This window comes from Salvelinus namaycush, chromosome 36, assembly GCF_016432855.1.
Source record: "Salvelinus namaycush isolate Seneca chromosome 36, SaNama_1.0, whole genome shotgun sequence".
Lineage (NCBI taxonomy): Eukaryota > Metazoa > Chordata > Actinopteri > Salmoniformes > Salmonidae > Salvelinus > Salvelinus namaycush.
The window spans coordinates 10,034,519-10,053,108 of record NC_052342.1 but is presented as its reverse complement, the minus strand read 5'-3'; the positions used below and the strand labels follow the sequence as shown (position 1 = coordinate 10,053,108).

At 42.3% G+C, this 18,590-nt stretch overlaps 1 protein-coding gene across 1 annotated transcript; it reads left to right on the top strand.

The window, feature by feature from the left end:
* The first annotated feature begins 2,904 nt into the window (after positions 1-2,904).
* LOC120030231 (gastrula zinc finger protein XlCGF7.1-like) lies at positions 2,905-6,238 on the top strand. The gene is made up of 3 exons (XM_038975576.1): positions 2,905-2,929; positions 3,471-3,515; positions 4,446-6,238. The coding sequence occupies exons 1-3, from the start codon at positions 2,905-2,907 to the stop codon at positions 5,222-5,224; spliced, it is 849 nt and encodes a 282-aa protein (XP_038831504.1). The 3' UTR covers positions 5,225-6,238.
* Positions 6,239-18,590: the final 12,352 nt, after the last annotated feature.

Genomic DNA, 18,590 nt, shown 5'->3' with positions numbered 1-18,590 from the left:
TTTGACAGAGCTTGAAGAATTGTGAAAAGAATAATGGGCAAATGGTGCACAATTCAGGTGTGGAACGCTCTTAAAAACGTACCCAGAAAGAAACAGCTGTAATCGCTGCCAAAGGTGCTTCTACGCAGTATTGGCTCAGGTGTGAATACTTATGTAAAGGAGATATTCTGTATTTTATTTAATAGATTTGCAAAAAAATCGAAATATGTTTTCACTTTATCATTATGGGGTAGTGTGTGTAGATGGGTGATATTTTTTTTTATTTCAACTATTTTGAATTCAGGCTGTAACACAACAAAATGTGAAATAAGTCAAGGGGTATGAATACTTTCTGAGGGCACTGTAGATTAATAGAATTTTGCATTTCTTGATTCCAACGTTGAAATGTCTTGAATGTGATTTGGATATAGCTAAATTAATTTGATTGGACACACCTACTCATTCAAGAGTTTTTCTTTATTTGTACTATTTTCTACATTGTATCTCAAATTTGGACTCATCAGACCAAAACACAGATTTCCACCAGTCTAATGTCCATTGCTTGTGTTTTTTGGCCAACGCATGTCTCTTCTTCTTATTGGTGTCCTTTACTAGTGGTTTCTTTGCAGCAATTCGACCACGAAGGCCTGATTTATGCAGTCTCCTCTGAACAGTTGATGTTGAGATCTGTCTGTTACTTGAACTCGGTGTAGCATTTATTTGGGCTGCATTTTCTGAGGCTGGTAACTCTAATGAACTTATCCTCTGCAGCAGAGGTAACTCTGGGTCTTCCTTTCCTGTGGTGGTCCACATGTGAGCCAGTTTCCTCATAGCGCTTGATGGTTTTTGCGACTGCACATGAAGAAACTTTCAAACTTCTTGAAATTTTCCGGATTAAATGACCTTCATGTTTGAAAGTAATTATGGACTGTTGTTTCTCTTTGCTTATTTGAGCTGTTCTTTCCATAATACGAACTTGGTCCTTTACCAAATAGAGATATCTTCTGTATACCAACCCTACCTTGTCACAACTGATTGTCTCAAACGGATTAAGAAGGGGAAAAAATCCACAAATTAACTTTTAACAAGGCACACCTGTTCATTGAAATGCATTCCAGGTGACTACCTCGTGAAGCTGGTTGAGAGAATGCCAAGAGTGTGCAAAGCTGTCATCAAGACAAAGGGTGGCTACTTTGAAGAATCTCAAATTTGTTTAATACTTTTTTGGTTACTACATGATTCCAAATGTGTTATTTCATAGTTTATGTCTTCACTATTATTCTACAATGTGGAAAATAGTAAAACTAAAGAAAAACCCTTGAATGAGTAGGTGTGCCCAAACTTTTGAATGGTGTTACATGTAGGAGCATTAGATATTTATTTAGCATTGCATATTTATATATCTGTTTATCTGAATAATCAATCAACACATGCTTCTCTTTGTACTTCACCATTTAATATTGAAAAATGAAAAAATAAAAAAAACATTTACATTAGATTGACATTTTAGTCATTTAGCAGACACTCTTTTCCAGAGCGATTTACAGTAGCTCCCCCGTGGAAATCAAACCCACAACCCGAAATGTTTTGTAAAAAATAAAAACGTGCTCCTTACCTACTCCAGTCAGCAGAGTGTGTGTGTTTATATACGGTTGAAGTCAGAAGTTTACATACACTTAGGTTGGAGTCATTAAAAATTGTTTTTCAACCACTCCACAAATATCTTGTTAACAAACTATAGTTTTGGCAAGTCGGTTAGGAGATCTACTTTGTGCATGACACAAGTCATTTTTCCAACAATTGCTTACAGAGATTATTTCACTTATAATTCACTGTATCACAATTCCAGTGGGTCAGAAGTATACATACTGTGGTGTACAGCAGGTCAGCCACCAGGGGGAGACTTGTCGAGGCCTGGTGACAGACGGAGTATACATCACAACAAATTTGTGCACAACATTTTAGAGAAATAAGCTTTTTATGCGTATGGAACATTTCGGGGATCTTTTATTTCGGCTCCTGAAACATGGGACCAACACTTTACATGTTGCATTTATATTTTTGTTAAGTATAGTTGACGGGACGCTTCTTCAACAACAACAACCCTTCTAGCTATGACTGGCTACCTTTATAGATCCCCACCGTGGAGGTGTCATAATACCCTTAGCGGTCAAACAGGGAAATTGTTCCAATCGTTTTTCCACCATTCATTTGTCCAATAGGGGATTTTAGAAAACCTGTTTTGTGTAGGCTTACCCTGGCGTGACGCGTTGATAACCATTTAAATCTCTCTCGGACAAGGTGACTTTTATCAATATTTTCAGATTCGAAAACGCTAATTAGCATTAAAGTAGACATCATGCAAACTTCAAATCCCTGCAAGCTCCTGCATGTCATCTCTAGCAGACACCTTTGCTAACAGGTATTGTGTTAATTTAAAACTTGCACAAGACAGTTCAGAATTGTCCATTTAAAGAAATGTAGGCAATTTATTAATTACTACATTTAGTTAGTTCATCCCAAGATTTTTACCTTTGCCTCGATTCAGCGGTCTCGGCCAGATCCTTATGGCATTTGTAGTTCTTTATTATAGCCACATTAGCAGCTAATTTCATTTTGGTGGGGTAAATACTGCAGCATATTTTTATAAATCACCTTGTACTAGAAACATTTACACGGTATCAAAACTTCCGCCAGGGTAAGCCTACATGAAACACAGCCCTTATTAGTAAGTGTTTCTAAAATCCCATATGAATGGTGGAAAAACGATTGGAACCATTTTCCTGTCTGACCGCAAGGTTCTATAGGTATTATGACGCATACTGAGGTAATCTATTATTTAATGAAATTTATGAAAAATACGTTTCCCTCAACTGCGTTACCTAATCCAGTCAGCAGTACCAACTCCAGTCGGTAGATGGCGATATGCGTCTTTCAGCCGAAGCTACCAGTGTGACGTACAATCTAGTTAACCTGACGCTTCTTCAACAACAACAGCTAGTCAGCCACCACCGTAGCTTGCTAGCCAACATAGCCGAAGCATTGGAGATCTTTAGATCAGTTCGTTATATATTAGCCACTGTGTTTTAAAAACACGTCTGTCGTCGTACAGTATAAAGTTAGCTAGTTACCCCCTTTAATTTCATATTTACGTTGCTATAGCTAGCTGGGTAGCTAAAACAGCCTAACAGGCTAGTCGCTCAGGCTAACTAACTAGCCAACCTCTCTGAGCATGAGTTTACTAAAATACTCTCCATCTGCTAAAGAGGAGGTCTGCTGGACGGAGAAAGAAGCTCTGGGGCTGGACATTGTCGTAAAAGAGGAGGAGGAGGATGTTCCAGTGAAAAAAGAAAATAAAGAAATTACTGTGAAAGAAGAGGAAGGAGAGTTCAGCGTGAAAGAGGAGGAGGAGGATGTTACTGTGAACGAAGAGGAGAAAGAGAAGGAACAGGATACCGTTTTTGGAGTGAAGGAGGAGGGGGAGATAACTGTCACATTGAAAGAGGAGGATGAGACTGGAGATCTGATTAACACCGGTAAGTACTATATTAAAAACAGAGGCACAAATTCTGTCTGAAGTTGTTGAACTAATGTGTGGTTTTATAGCAGCATTCTACTGACGTTATAGGCTACATTTGAATATGTTGTTCTGTACTGTATTGTTAAAGCTACACTGTAAAATGTATATACCATCAAATAGTGGGCCACCAACAAAATGCATGAATCAAATGCGGGTGGGTATAATTTGTGAAACGTTCCAACAGAAATCTGTTCAAGAATACAAGAATGCCAACAAACAACGCATACAGAGGAGCATGATCAATTCACCTAGCTAACTAGCTGCCGAATAAGCATCAAATCACCACGTAGCTTATTATTGTTTGTCCATAGGCGCCCAGAGCGAGGACAGACATTTTTCGGAAATAATGGTGGTGAGTGAAAAACTTAATTAAATTCCACTCTCCTTACCCGGTATCTTAGTCTGCCGGTATACAACTTTGTATGCTTTGTTTGTTGGCAACCTTGTTATTTACGAAGTTTTGGGAACAGATTCCCTTTGGAACGTTCCAAAAATTATGCCAATGCATCCAATGATATTGATTTAGCTAAATACTGTTGTCCACAATATCTATTATTTTAGTGCTCTGCTCAGCCTAAAAACTAACCTAATAAACCAGACTCTAATACCAGGTCTTGGTATACACTATACAGTCTGCAACATAGCACTGCAAACAATTTATTAGGCAACCTAAAAACATGACTTTCCGTGAGAGCAAGATTACATTTGAAGTTCTACATTATTATTATGGCCATCAAGTTTTTTAAATTGATGAAATGTTATGAAAACTGACTTCAGGTGATTGAGGGACCTAGTTCTGGATTAAACCTCATAGGAAGAAAATTTTATCATGTGTGGGTTTCATTCAGGTATCTGTTTAACTAAATACTCTGTTTGTTTTTGGCAGAAGAGGGACCAGACTCTCACTCTGACAGCGGGGAGAGTCCTTCAGAGGAACCAGATGCAGAGACGTCCAAACAAGCGAGACGACACCACTGTTCCCAGTGTGGAAAGAGTTTTACTCAGTTAAGGGGCCTGAAAATGCATAGGAGAATACACACAGGAGATACACCTTACCACTGTATCCACTGTGGAAAGAGTTTTAGGTGGTTAGGGAGCCTAAAGGACCATAAGAGAATACACACGGGAGAGAAGCCTCACCACTGCTCCGAGTGTGGAAAGCGCTTTACCCGATTACTACATCTGACATCACATCAAAGGACACACACAGGAGAAAAGCCTTTCCCATGTTCCCAGTGTGGAAAGGGTTTTACCCAGTTAGGGAGCCTGAAGGAGCATGAGAGAATACACACAGGAGAAAGCCCTTTCCCATGCTCCCAGTGTGGAAAGAGTTTTACCCGTTTAAGGAGCCTGAAGGGGCATGAGAGGACACACACAGGAGAAAGGCCTTTCCAATGTTCCCAGTGTGGAAAGGGTTTTAACCGGATAGGGAGTCTGAAGGAGCATGAGAGGACACACACGGGAGAAAAGCCTTTCCAATGTTCTCAGTGTGGAAATAGATTTACCCGGTTAGGGAACCTGAAAGGGCATGAAAGAATACATACAAAACCACAGGAGGAGGAGAAGAAATACCACTGCTCTCATTGCGGAAAGACATTTTTCCGATCAGAGGACCTGAAAACACATGAGAGAATAGAGAGGCTGTGTACTGACTTAAGTTTTTGACTGAGAATGTGTGTTTTGTTCATGCCACATGAAATCAAATTGTAAATGCAAAAGCTTGCTAAGAAATAGGCCTACATTTGTTTTTCATTTTTAACCTTGAGACATACAGGGTGTTTCTCAATATGCATACGTTCTCTTGAGTACTTTCTTGTGAGGATGAATGTGGAGAAGGCATAAAACATTTGATTTGAGAAGCAATCGCACTCCCCGTACTGTATTACCTCACGCTGCATCTCCCCATTCACTGAACCTTCTTCCAGCCAGGACAATGGAAACAATAGAGACGAAACAAGAAATACACAAAGCAAAAGTTTTACTTCATAATTATCAGCTAGATATGTGTGAATCGTAATCCAACTATCCATCTAGCTAGTAAACAGGCAAAAATGATCTAAAACGAATGTTATGCAAGGTAGATGTCAATTCTTCATGGCTTGCTAGCTAGCCAGTTAGTCCTATTGACTTACCCATTCACTGAACCTTGCTTTTTATAGGCAGGACAATGGCAAGAGACAAAACAAGATATACACAAAGCAAACGTTTTACTTCATAACTATCAGCTAGCTATATGTGAATCGTAGTAATATAGCTAACCAGATAGTATAACAAGCAAAAATGACCTAAAACCAATGTGATCCAAGGTAGATGTCAATTCTTTGTGGGTAGCTAGCTAACAATTTGTGGCTATCTGGCTAGCTAACAGTAGTAGCTAGCCAGTTATCTCTATTGATTTACTATGGGCTTAGGACCTACGCACACTACAGTGGGTATTGTAGGCGGGTAATCATGCCAAAATTAACACTGCGTGTATTTATTAACGTAGCAAGATAAAATATTGCAGCCAGGCAACATATGAGATGTGAATAGGCAACATTTCATTCCGAAGGCAGAGTATATTTTCTCTTTCTTCAGCTCAAATAATGGTCGCCATTGATTTCAAGAAAGTATTCACATCCCTTGACTTTTTCCACATTTTGCTGTTACAAAGTGAGATTAAAATGGATTTAATTGTCATTATTTGTCAACAATCGACAGAAAAGAATCAGTCAAAGTGGAAGAAAATGTATTACTTTTTATTAATGGAAAATAAGACACTAATATATTTTTAATTCAATATGTATTCAAACCCCTGACTAAATACATGTTAGAATCACCTTTGGCAGCAAGTACAGCTGTGAATCTCTTAAGAGCTTTGCAAACCTGGATTGTACAGTATTTGCCTATTATTCTTTTAAAAATTCTTCAACCTCTCAGGTTGGTTGTTAATCATTGCTAGACAGCCATTTTTAAGTCTTTCCATAGATTTTCAAGCTGATTTAAGTCAAAACTGTAACTAGGCCACTCAGGAACATTCAATATCGTCTTGGTAAGTAACTCCAGTGTATATACAGTTGAAGTCAGAAGTTTACATACACCTTAGCCAAATACATTTAAACTCAGTTTTTCACAATTCCTGACATTTAATCCTAGTAAAAAGTCTCTGTCTTAGGTCAGTTAGGATCACCACTTTATTTTAAGAATGTGAAATGCCAGAATAATATTATTTTATATCTTTCATCACATTCACAGTGGGTCAGACGTTTACATACACTCAATTAGTATTTGGTAGCATTGCCTTTAAACTGTTTAACTTGGGTCAAACGTTTCGGTTAGCCTTCTACAAGCTTCCCACAATACAGTGAAGGAAAAAAGTATTTGATCCCCTGCTGATTTTGTACGTTTGCCCACTGACAAAGAAATGATCAGTCTATAATTTTAATGGTAGGTTTATTTGAACAGTGAGAGACAGAATATCAACAAAAAAATCCAGAAAAACGCATGTCAAAAATGTTATGAATTGATTTGCATTTTAATGAGGGAAATAAGTATTTGACCCCTCTGCAAAACATGACTTAGTACTTGGTTGGAAAACCCTTGTTGGCAATCACAGAGGTCAGACGTTTCTTGTAGGTGGCCACCAGCTTTGCACACATCTCAGGAGGGATTTTGTCCCACTCCTCTTTGCAGATCTTCTTCAAGTCATTAAGGTTTCGAGGCTGACGTTTGGCAACTCGAACCTTCAGCTCCCTCCACAGATTTTCTATGGGATTAAGGTCTGGAGACTGGCTAGGCCACTCCTGGACCTTAATGTGCTTCTTCTTGAGCCACTCCTTTGTTGCCTTGGCCGTGTGTTTTGTGTCATTGTCATGCTGGAATACCCATCCACGACCCATTTTCAATACCCTGGCTGAGGGAAGGAGGTTTTCACCCAAGATTTGACGGTACATGGCCCTGTCCATCGTCCCTTTGATGCGGTGAAGTTGTCCTGTCCCCTTAGCAGAAAAACACCCCCAAAGCATAATGTTTCCACCTCCATGTTTGACGGTGGGGATGGTTTCTTGGGGTCATAGGCAGCATTCCTCTTCCTCCAAACACGGCAAGTTGAGTTGATGCCAAAGAACTCCATTTTGGTCTCATCTGACCACAACACGTTCACCCAGTTGTCCTCTGAATCATTCAGATGTTCATTGGCAAACTTCAGACGGGCATGTATATGTGCTTTCTTGAGCAGGGGGACCTTGCGGGCGCTGCAGGATTTCAGTCCTTCACGGCGTAGTGTGTTACCAATTGTTTTCTTGGTGACTATGGTCCCAGCTGCCTTGAGATCATTGACAAGATCCTCCTGTGTAGTTCTGGGCTGATTCCTCACCGTTCTCATGATCATTGCAACTCCACGAGGTGAGATCTTGCATGGAGCCCCAGGCTGAGGGAGATTGACAGTTCTTTTGTGTTTCTTCCATTTGCGAATAATCGCAGAAACTGTAGTCACCTTCTCACCACGCTGCTTGGCGATGGTCTTGTAGCCCATTCCAGCCTTGTGTAGGTCTACAATCTTGTCCCTGACATCCTTGGAGAGCTCTTTGGTCTTGGCCATGGTGGAGAGTTTGGAATCTGATTGATTGATTGCTTCTGTGGACAGGTATCTTTTATACAGGTAAAAAACTGAGATTAGGAGCACTCCCTTTAAGAGTGTGCTCCTAATCTCAGTTCGTTACCTGTATGAAAGACACCTGGGAGCCAGAAATCTTTCTGATTGAGAAGGGGTCAAATACTTATTTCCCTCATTAAAATGCAAATCAATTCATAACATTTTTGACATGCGTTTTTCTGGATTTTTTTGTTGATATTCTGTCTCTCACTGTTCAAATAAACCTACCATTAAAATTATAGACTGATCATTTCTTTGTCAGTGGGCAAACGTACAAAATCAGCAGGGGATCAAATACTTTTTTCCCTCACTGTAAGTTGGGTGAATTCTGGGCCATTCCTCCTGACAGAGCTGGTGTAACTGAGTCAGGTTTGTAGGTCTCCTTGCTCGCACACGCTTTTTCAGTTCTGCCCACAAATTTTCTATAGGATTGAGGTCAGGGCTTTGTGATGGCCACTCCAATACCTTGACTTTGATGTTCTTACGCCATTTTGCCACAACTTTGGAAGTATGCTTGGGGTCATTGTCCATTTGGAAGACCCATTTGCGACCAAGCTTTAACTTCCTGACTGATTTCTTCAGATGTTGCTTCAATATATCCACATAATTTTCCTCCCTGATGATGCCATCTATTTTGTGATGTGCACCAGTCCTTCCTGCAGCAAAGCACCTCCACAACATGATGCTGCCACCCCTGTGCTTCACGGTTGGGATGGTGTTCTTCGCCTTGCAAGTCTCCCCTTTTTTCTCCAAACATAACGATGGTCATTATGGCCAAACAGTTCTATTTTTGTTTCATCAGACCAGAGGACATTTCTCCAAAAAATACGATCTTTGTCCCCATGCGCAGTTGCAAACCATAGTCTGGCTTTTTTATGCCGGTTTTGGAGCAGTGGCTTCTTCCTTGCTGAGCAGCCTTTCAGGTTATGTCGATATAGGACTCGTTTTACTGTGGATATAGATACTTTTATACCTGTTTCCTCCAGCATCTTCACAAGGTCCTTTGCTGTTGTTCTGGGATTGATTTGCACTTTTCACACCAAAGTACATTTATCTCTAGGAGACAGAACGCGTCTTCTTCCTGAGCGGTATGACGACTGCGTGGTCCCATGGTGTTTATACTTGCGTACTATTGTTTGTACAGATGAACGTGGTACCTTCAGGCATTTGGAAATTGCTCCCAAGGATGAACCAGACTTTTGGAGGTCAGCATTCTTTTCCTAAGGTCTTGGCTGATTTCTTTTGATGTTCCCATGATGTCAAGCAAAGAGGCACTGAGTTTGAAGGTAGGCCTTGAAATACATCCACAGGTACACCTCCAATTGACTCAAATGATGTCAATTAGCCTATCAGAAGCTTCTAAAGGCATAACATAATTTTAGGGAATTTCCAAGCTGTTTGAAACTTCTGACCCACTGGAATTGTGATTAAGTGAATTAATCGGTCTGTAAACAATTGTTGGAAAAATTACTTGTGTCATGCACAAAGTAGATGTCCAAACCTACTTGCCAAAACTATAGTTTGTTAACAAGAAATGTGTGGAGTGGTTGAAAAACAAGTTTTAATGACTCCAACCTAAGTGTATGTAAACTTCCGATTTCAACTGTAATTGGCCTTGTGATTTAGGTTATTGTCCCGCTGAAAGGTGGATTTGTCTCCCAGTGTCTGTTGGAAAACAGACTGAACCAGGTTTTCCTTTAGGACTTTGGCTATGGTTAGCTCTATTCCATGTATTTTTATCCTAAAAAAACGCCCTAGTCCTGCCGATGACAAGGATACCCATAACATGATGCAGCCACCACCATGCTTGAAAATATGAAGATTGGTACTCAGTTGTGTTGGATTTGCCCCGAACATAATGCTTTGTATAGAGAACAAAAAGTTACTTTCTTCGCCACATTTTTTGCAGTATTACTTTAGTGCCTTATTGCATACAGCATGCATGTTTTGGAATATTTGTATTCTCTTTAGGCTTCCTTCTTTTCACTCTGTAATTTACAGTGCATTCGGGAAGGATTCAGAAGTAGATTTTTTCCCCCCCACATTTTGTTACGTTACAGCCTTATTCTAAAATGGGTCGAATAAAAAAAATCCTCATCAATCCCACATACACACAGTACTCCATAATGACAAAGCGAAAACAGGTTTTTATACATTTTTACAAATTTATTACAAATAAAATCAGATACCTTATTTACAAAATCGAGCTCAGGTGCATCCTGTTTCCATTGATCATCCTTCCAATGTTTCTACACCTTGATTGAAGTCCACCTGTGGTAAATTCAATTGATTGGACATGATTTGGAAAGGCACACACCTGTCCATATAAGGTCCCACAGTTAACAGTGCATGTCAGAGCAAAAACCAAGCCATGAGGTCGAAAGGAATTGAGCTTCGAGCCCGGATTGTGTCAAGGCACAGATCTGGGGAAGGGTACCAAAACATTTCTGCAGCGTTGAAGGTCCCCAAGAACACAGTGGCCTCCATCATTCTTTAATGGAAGAAGTTTGGAACCACCAAGACTCTTCATAGAGCTGGCCGCCTGGCCAAACTAATCAATCAGGGGTGAAGGGCCTTGGTCAGGGAGGTGACCAAGAACCCGATGGTCACTCTGACAGAGCTCCAGAATTCCTCTGTGGAGATGGGAGAACCTTCCAGAAGGACAAACATCTCTGCAGCACTCCACCAATCAGGCCTTTATGGTAGAGTGGCCAGAGGGAAGTCACTCCTCAGGAAAGGCACATGAGAGCCCGCTTCCGAGTTTGCCAAAAAGCACGTAAAGACACTCAGACCACGAGAAATAATATTCTCTGGTCTGATTAAACCAAGATTGAACTCTTTGGCTTGAATGCCAAGCGTCACGTCTGGAGGAAACCTGCCACCATCCCTATGGTGAAGCATGGTGGTGGCGGCGGCATCATGCTGTATTTTTTTTTGCGGCAGGGACTGGGAGACCAGTCAGGATTGAGGGATAGATGAACGGAGCAAAGTACAGAGAGATCCTTGATGAAAACCTGCTCTAGAGTGTGCGGGACCTCAGACTAGGGCGAAGGCTCACCATCCAACAGGACAACGACCCTAAGTGCTGTCATGACTTTCCCTCCTGGGTGAGGATCAAAGAGAGACCCCCCCCCCCCCCCCCCCTCTCTCCCACCAGAGTCGAAGGGGGGGAAATTGGTCCGGTTGTATGACTTAACGACCTGTTGTAAACTTTCTCTCTCTCTTGCCTTTGCAGTATGGAGAATGGAATGTCTGAGTGTTACAACAGAAAGAGACTTTGCAGTACTTTAACATCAAAGATTGGACATTGAAACAATATTTCTAACATAAATAATGTAGGAAATGGTTGGTGGGGACCCAAACAATAATAATTTCAAATCAATTGTTGTTTTGTGATGTCATTAAAGATGGTATAGCAAGATAACGGTAACTCTACAAATGCATATGTCCCAGTTATCAGATTTACATCTAAATGTTGTGGAACTTATATGATTAAATATGAAACTATTTGTGAGAAGATGAAATGTGATTCTAGCCTTCTAAATGAGAATTGTTTTTCATATAGACTTTTGCCAAGTCAGTAACCACGCCCACATGAGCACAGACATTGTGGCAACATGATGGAACCACCCTTCAAGGCGAGTGCATAAAAGGACTGCTAACGAAATTTACATTAGACCAGAAAGCGTGGAGCGGTGGCTACACGTTGAAATAAATACAGACCAGTGTGACCGGCAGCGTGAGCTACATGTCACGAAATGGTAAGACCCTCTGAAACTTAACAGAGAAGAAGAATGCACCGCCTGCAGCTCTGCATGTAACATAGTCTAGGAAACTCGACCGAAGACGAGAAAAGAAGAACATTTCCCTCTCAACACCGTGCGGTACGTCTGATGTATCCAGTCCAACGAACAGTCAGGAACAAAGAAAGCCAACTACTACAACTGAGGACATTGTGACCTCTGGTGGACAACCAGAGACTTACACAACTAGAGACTTCTGTCGTACTGTCGAAATCTGGCGATTTCAGCAGAGAGACGACAAAGACATGCAAGCGTAAATATGTTTAATTTCTAAATCCGATTGAGCGGTGGTTAGGGTGCTAAATATCCATATTGATGATGAGTGTATTTTCCACATGTATGTACAATGGGTCCCCTCTCTGTCTCTTCCACTCTCTTTCCCCACCCCATTCATTGTGTAACAAGCCGTCATATCGGGTTAGTCCCCTCGGGACTTTTCATTGCATTATGTGAGTTATCGATGTATAATCTATCCTGTGTGTGTGTGTTTATGTAATTCTGTGTGATGTTAGTAAATAAATAATTAAGCCAATTTGTGTAGCGCTGAATCATCATTTAGACTAGGGTTTGTGCAGATTTGAAGTCAACGACGTTCAGAATGAGACTATGAGGTAATAATAATAATGAATGGATGACTGGTATGATAACGATAAAGTCTTGAGTTAATTTAAGAAATGGTAACTCATTAAACTTTTTCCGTGGTGCCCCAAGATTGCTAATGAGTTCATTTTTACATGATTAATGAAGTGGCTGGAGAGGTGGCCTGAGAGGCAGCTGGAGAGGTAGGCTGGATAGCAGTAGGCACAGGGGCCTGAGAGGTGGCTAAAGAGGTGACCTGGAAGGCAGCTGGCATGGCCAGTGTGTCAGCTGGAGCAGGACGATTAGTGACAAGTGAGGGTGCAAAGTCACATTCCTGAAATATATCAGGGTTGTATGCCCAAATGTCTTTGCACCTGAGTCCAGCCTGTATATTGGTGGGTGTTGTGCTGTTTTGACAATGCCTGGAATGTCACATATGGTCATGGTCTTTCCGGGGTTCATCCTCATCCAGGCATCACTGGCAGAGTTCACAATTGTCTTCAATGGCCCGTACACACTCCTGTCCAGGGACTGGAGCTTTTGTGAAAAGTGTAGGGGGAAAGAAAGCAAGACTATGCCAGAGCACCTACAGAAATCAATGGCCCTGATAGACAGGTGTGAGCTGTGGTTGTCAAGGAGAAGGACCATCTTCCTTTCCAGGCTGACCTTGGTATGTTTGGGGAAGTGTTCAAGGAAAATGAGGAAGTTATCCTCCTGCATCCAGCCAGATCCATTTCCACTTCCAACACATCCAATTGGTCCATCCCGTACAAAGTGGTTCTGGTATCTTTTGCATGGGAAAACAAAAGCTGGGGGGGATTTAGTTTCTTATTGCATTTATAGCACATGCCACTGACACTAGTGTACCCCTTTCTGCTGAGGTGATTGATCCAACCTGTTTGGTGCCACGTTTCGCGACCATTTCTATCAGGTGTTTGTACTGTGGTTATTCCTGTCTCGTCACCATTCCATATGTCATTTCCATTAAAGCTGTATTTATTTACCACCTCTTCTAGTTTGCTGAAAAACTCTGCTTCATTTGTTCTGTTGAAACGTGTGGCCCGTGACAGACAAGTTGCTTCAGCACTCCTAATGGAGAGAGTAGGGTGCCGCTTTAGGTAAGACGAGAACCAGTCTGCTCCCGCCATAGAGTTCTCATCCCATGACTGAGGATGCTTGCAACCATATTGTACAGCGAGTTGGTAGGCACATTTTCTGACTTGAACAATATAATAAAATATGTTAATTACTTTTCCCAATTAATACTTTACATTAATAATTTACATTAGTACTCCCTCCATTGACCTTAATTGCCACCATTGTTAACTGCTAATTTTGCCCTGACTTACTCCTCACTAATTCCTATCAAATGCTTTTCTCACGAGGTGACAATCCATAATATAGATCAGCTGCTCTCAAGAGATACTCTGACAACTTCTGCTCCTGCTCATCCATGAAGACCCTGTTTCTACTGCGGTAGCCAACATGAGGAAGCTCTCTCGACCCCTTCTCCTGTAGCTTCTTTCTCTCTTTGCAGAGTCACATGACATATGCCATACAACTTCGCAACCGATCTGATTAACTTCCCCTACTCTGCTACATAATTTGATGCTCTTTTCAAAGTGTGGAGAGATACTCCCCTGTCTGTCTTTCTTGTCCATGATCTAGACATGCTGAAGTAAAAGAAAACGTACCAAAAACATCCAGTTTTACTCAGGGTTAGTTGTAACATTTTCTCACGTTGTTACAACTAATCCTGACCCTTGCTGCCATTAGCTAGCTTCCATTTGAGCTAAATGTTAAAACTTTAGCATTGCTAACTTGCATAAAATATCTCTCCACAAACTGGTTATAAACCTGATATAAGTTTGGTGAATGGAACTACAAAGCAGTTGATGTCATCACAAATACAAATATGGTTAAAATAATTACTTTCTTACCTCAAAATCAGATATCTGTCAATAGAATCTGCAGAGTTTTTCACAGGGACTTGCCTTTTCACATGAGGGTTCAGGACTAAACTGAACATGTGCACAGTGAATCACATGATTCTACCTCACTCCTGGCTTTGCAAGTGTTACAACTATCCCGTGTTACAACCATCACCGGTCTCCCCCTGCATAATGAGTAACGATAACTTGGCTGTATACATGGGAATGCCTAGCACCAATGTTCCCTCTAAAATCATTGCGTGCCCACAGTAGCCCGAGACTGCCACGCAGCACAGAAATATCAGCCCACAGAGAAAAGCACAAGATTGAATTTCACTCAACTTTCTAGAGCAGTTGTCACCACTACAGCCCGACATCGATGGGGCTGTAGTGGAGCAGGTCAAGTTCCGGTGTCCACATCACTAAGCAATTATCATGATCCACACACACCAATACAGTCGTGAAGAGGGCACTACAACGCCTCTTCCCCCTCAGGAGGCTGAAAAGATTCGACATGGGCCCTCAGATCCTAAACATTTTATACAGCTGCACCATTGAGACAATCTTGACTGGCTGCATCACCACTTGGTAAGGCAACTACTTGGCATCTGACCAATAGGCGCTACAGAGGGTAGTACGTATGGCCCAGTACATCACTCGGGCCGAGCTCCATGCCATCCAGGACCTCTATACCAAGCGGTGTCAGAAGAAGGCCCGAAGAATTGTCAGACTCCAACCACCCAAGTCATAGACTGTTCTCTCTTCTACTGCACGGCAAGCGGTACAGGTGCACCAAGTCTGGAACCAACAGACCCTGAACAGCCTCTACCCCCCAAGCCATAAGACTGCTAAATAGTTAGTCTGGGTAGCTATTGGTTAACTCTTTAACAACCTGCATTGACCCTTTTTGCACTCTTTTGACTCATCACATACGCTGCTGTTACTGTTTATTATCGATCCTGTTACCTAGCCACTTTATCCCTACCTATATGTACATATCTACCTCAACTACCTCGTACCCCTGCACATTGACTCGGTACTGGTACCCTAGTCGATCGCCAAACATTTCTGTAAAAAAACAACAATAAAGCCTTGTGTTCCTATTTTGTTTTATTTGTCGCGGGCTGTTGACGGTAGGTGCACCCGATTCAGCTGCCATGTGCGCCGGATAGGCGAACTGTTGCCATTTTGAACCATTTAATGTTTCTGAAGGTACAAACTCTGCCTTCCCGGCGGGCCCAGAGAGTAGATCGGGTGTACTATGGTCATACCGCTGGCCAATTGGATGGCTCAGATTATCGTGTCTGCAGTAAATTAGCAGGCATTAAAGAAAGTTACAGAAACATTGATACTGTAAGATTCAAAAAGTTTAGAACCATGACTAGAAAGAGACTTACAGTGAATACAGCAAAGAGCTGCTGTTTTTATCCAATCAAATCAAATGTTATTTGTCACATACACATGGTTAGCAGATGTTAATGCGAGTGTAGCGAAATGCTTGTGCTTCTAGTTCCGACAATGCAGTAATAACCAACGAGTAATCTAACCTAACAATTTCACAACAACTACCTTATACACACAAGTGTAAAGGGATGAAGAATATGTACATAAAAATATATGAATGAGCGATGGTACAGAACGGCATAGGCAAGATGCAGTAGATGGTATAGAGTACAGTATATACATATGAGATGAGTAATGTAGGGTATGTAAACATTATATTAAGTGGCAATGTTTAAAGTGGCTAGTGATACATTTTTTTACATACATTTTTCCATTATTGAAGTGGCTGGAGTTGAGTCAGTATGTTGGCAGCAGCCACTCAATGTTAGTGGTGGCTGTTTAACAGTCTGATGGCCTTGAGATAGAAGCTGTTTTTCAGTCTCTCGGTCCCTGCTTTGATGCACCTTTACTGGCCTTGCCTTCTGGATGATAGCGGGGTGAACAGGCAGTGGCTCGGGTGGTTGTTGTCCTTGATGATCTTTATGGCCTTCCTGTGACATCGGGTGGTGTAGGTGTCCTGGAGGGCAGGTAGTTTGCCCCCGGTGATGCGTTGTGCAGACCTCACTACCCTCTGGAGAGCCTTACGGTTGTGGGCGGAGCAGTTGCCGTACCAGGCGGTGATACAGCCCGACAGGATGCTCTCGATTGTGCATCTGTAAAAGTTTGTGAGTGCTTTTCGTGACAAGCCGAATTTCTTCAGCCTCCTGAGGTTGAAGAGGCGCTGCTGCACCTTCTTCACAACGCTGTCTGTGTGGGTGGACCAATTCAGTTTGTCAACATTTTTAGTCACCTCCTTGTCTTTAGGAGTCTCATTGAAATATAGGCATACATTGAACACCACACATTGGCTGCTACTGTAGGCTGAATGATAGAAAAATTTAAAATGTTATTGTCAGGCTTCGAAGAGTGATGGGTGTGGAGTCAGGCGCAGAGAGCAGAGGATTCGGAAAAACCATTTATTCCGGAACAATCACAGCGAACAAAAAGAGGGTAACGCCGAACACAGGCGTAAAACACTCCAAAATGTACAACACCGGTACACACGCTGTACAGCGGAAATAAACGAAAGGACACTCCTTAACCAAAAACAGCAAACAAGCCCGCACAAACACAGGCGGGCCAACTGAACTTAAATAACCCCAACCCAAAACCCCAAACAAGGAACAGGTGAAACCAATTAGACCAAACAAAACGAAAAGGGGAAAAGGGATCGGTGGCAGCTAGTAGACCGGTGACGACGACCGCCGAGCGCCACCCGAACGGGAAGGGGAGCCACCTTCGGTGATAGTCGTGACAGTTATGAGATGCATTTCCTCCATTGTTTTTTATGGTAGGCCACTCTGGAAGGCCTACATTATGATCAAATAGCCACAGTAGCCTACATGGCCACTATTAAAACTGTAACTTAAAGTGGGTACAGCCTCAGTGTTCACAGTAAACGTGCCCTTGAAGTTGCACAGAATTTTCACAACGTTCAAGTTTGCGCTCAGCAGACTTAATTTGCTCAATGCCCCCCAAAAATTGAGGGAACATTGCCTGGTACCACACTGCCAGGTCTCTGACCTCCTCCCTGTAGGCTGTCTCATCGTTGTCTGTGATCAGGCCTACCACCGCCGTGATGTCTGCAAATTTAATGATAGTATTGGAGTCATGCGTGGCCACGCAGTCGTGGGTGAACAGGGAGTATAGGAGGGGACTAGGCACACACCCCTCCCACGTGTTGAAGGTCAGCGTGGCGGATGTGTTGCTGCCTACCCTTACCACCTGGGGGTGACCTGTCAGGAAGTCCAGGATCCAGATGCTTAGGGAGGTGTTTAGTCGCAGGGTCCTTAGCTTAGTGATGAGTTTTGAGGGCAGAATGATGTTGAACGCTGAGCTGTAGTCAATGAACAGCATTCTCACGTAGGTGTTCCTTTTGTCCAGGTGGGAAAGGGCAGTGTGGAGTGCAGTAGAGATTGTGTCATCTGTGGATCTGTTGGGCGAATTGGGGTGGGTCCAGGGTGTCTAGCATGATGGTGTTGATGTGAGCCATGACCAGCCTTTCAAAACATTTCATGTCTACAGATATGGGTGCTACGGGGTGATATTCATTTAGACAGGTTACCTTGGTGTTCTTGAGTAGAGGGACTATGGTGGTCTGGTTGAAACATGTAGACATTACAGACTGGCTCAGAGAGAGAGGTTGAAAATGTCAGTGAAGACACTTGTCAGCTAGTCAGCGCATGCTCCGAGTATGCATCCTGGTAATCCTTCTGGCCCTGCGGCCTTGTGAATGTTAACCTGTTTAAAGGTCTTACTCACATCAACTACGGCGAGCGTGATCAGACAGTCGTCCGGAACAGCTGGTCTTCTCATGCTGGTTTTGCTAGCTTCGAAGCGAGCATAGAAGGCATTTAGCTTGTCTGGTAGGTTCACGTCACTCGACAGCTATCGGCTGGGTTTCCCTTTGTAATCCGTGATAGTTTGCAAGCCCTGCCATTTCTGACGAGCGTCCGAGCCGGTGTAGTAGGATTTGAACTTGGTCCTTTACTGATGCTTTGCCTGTTTGATGGATCGTCGAAGGGCGTAGCGGGATTTTCTTA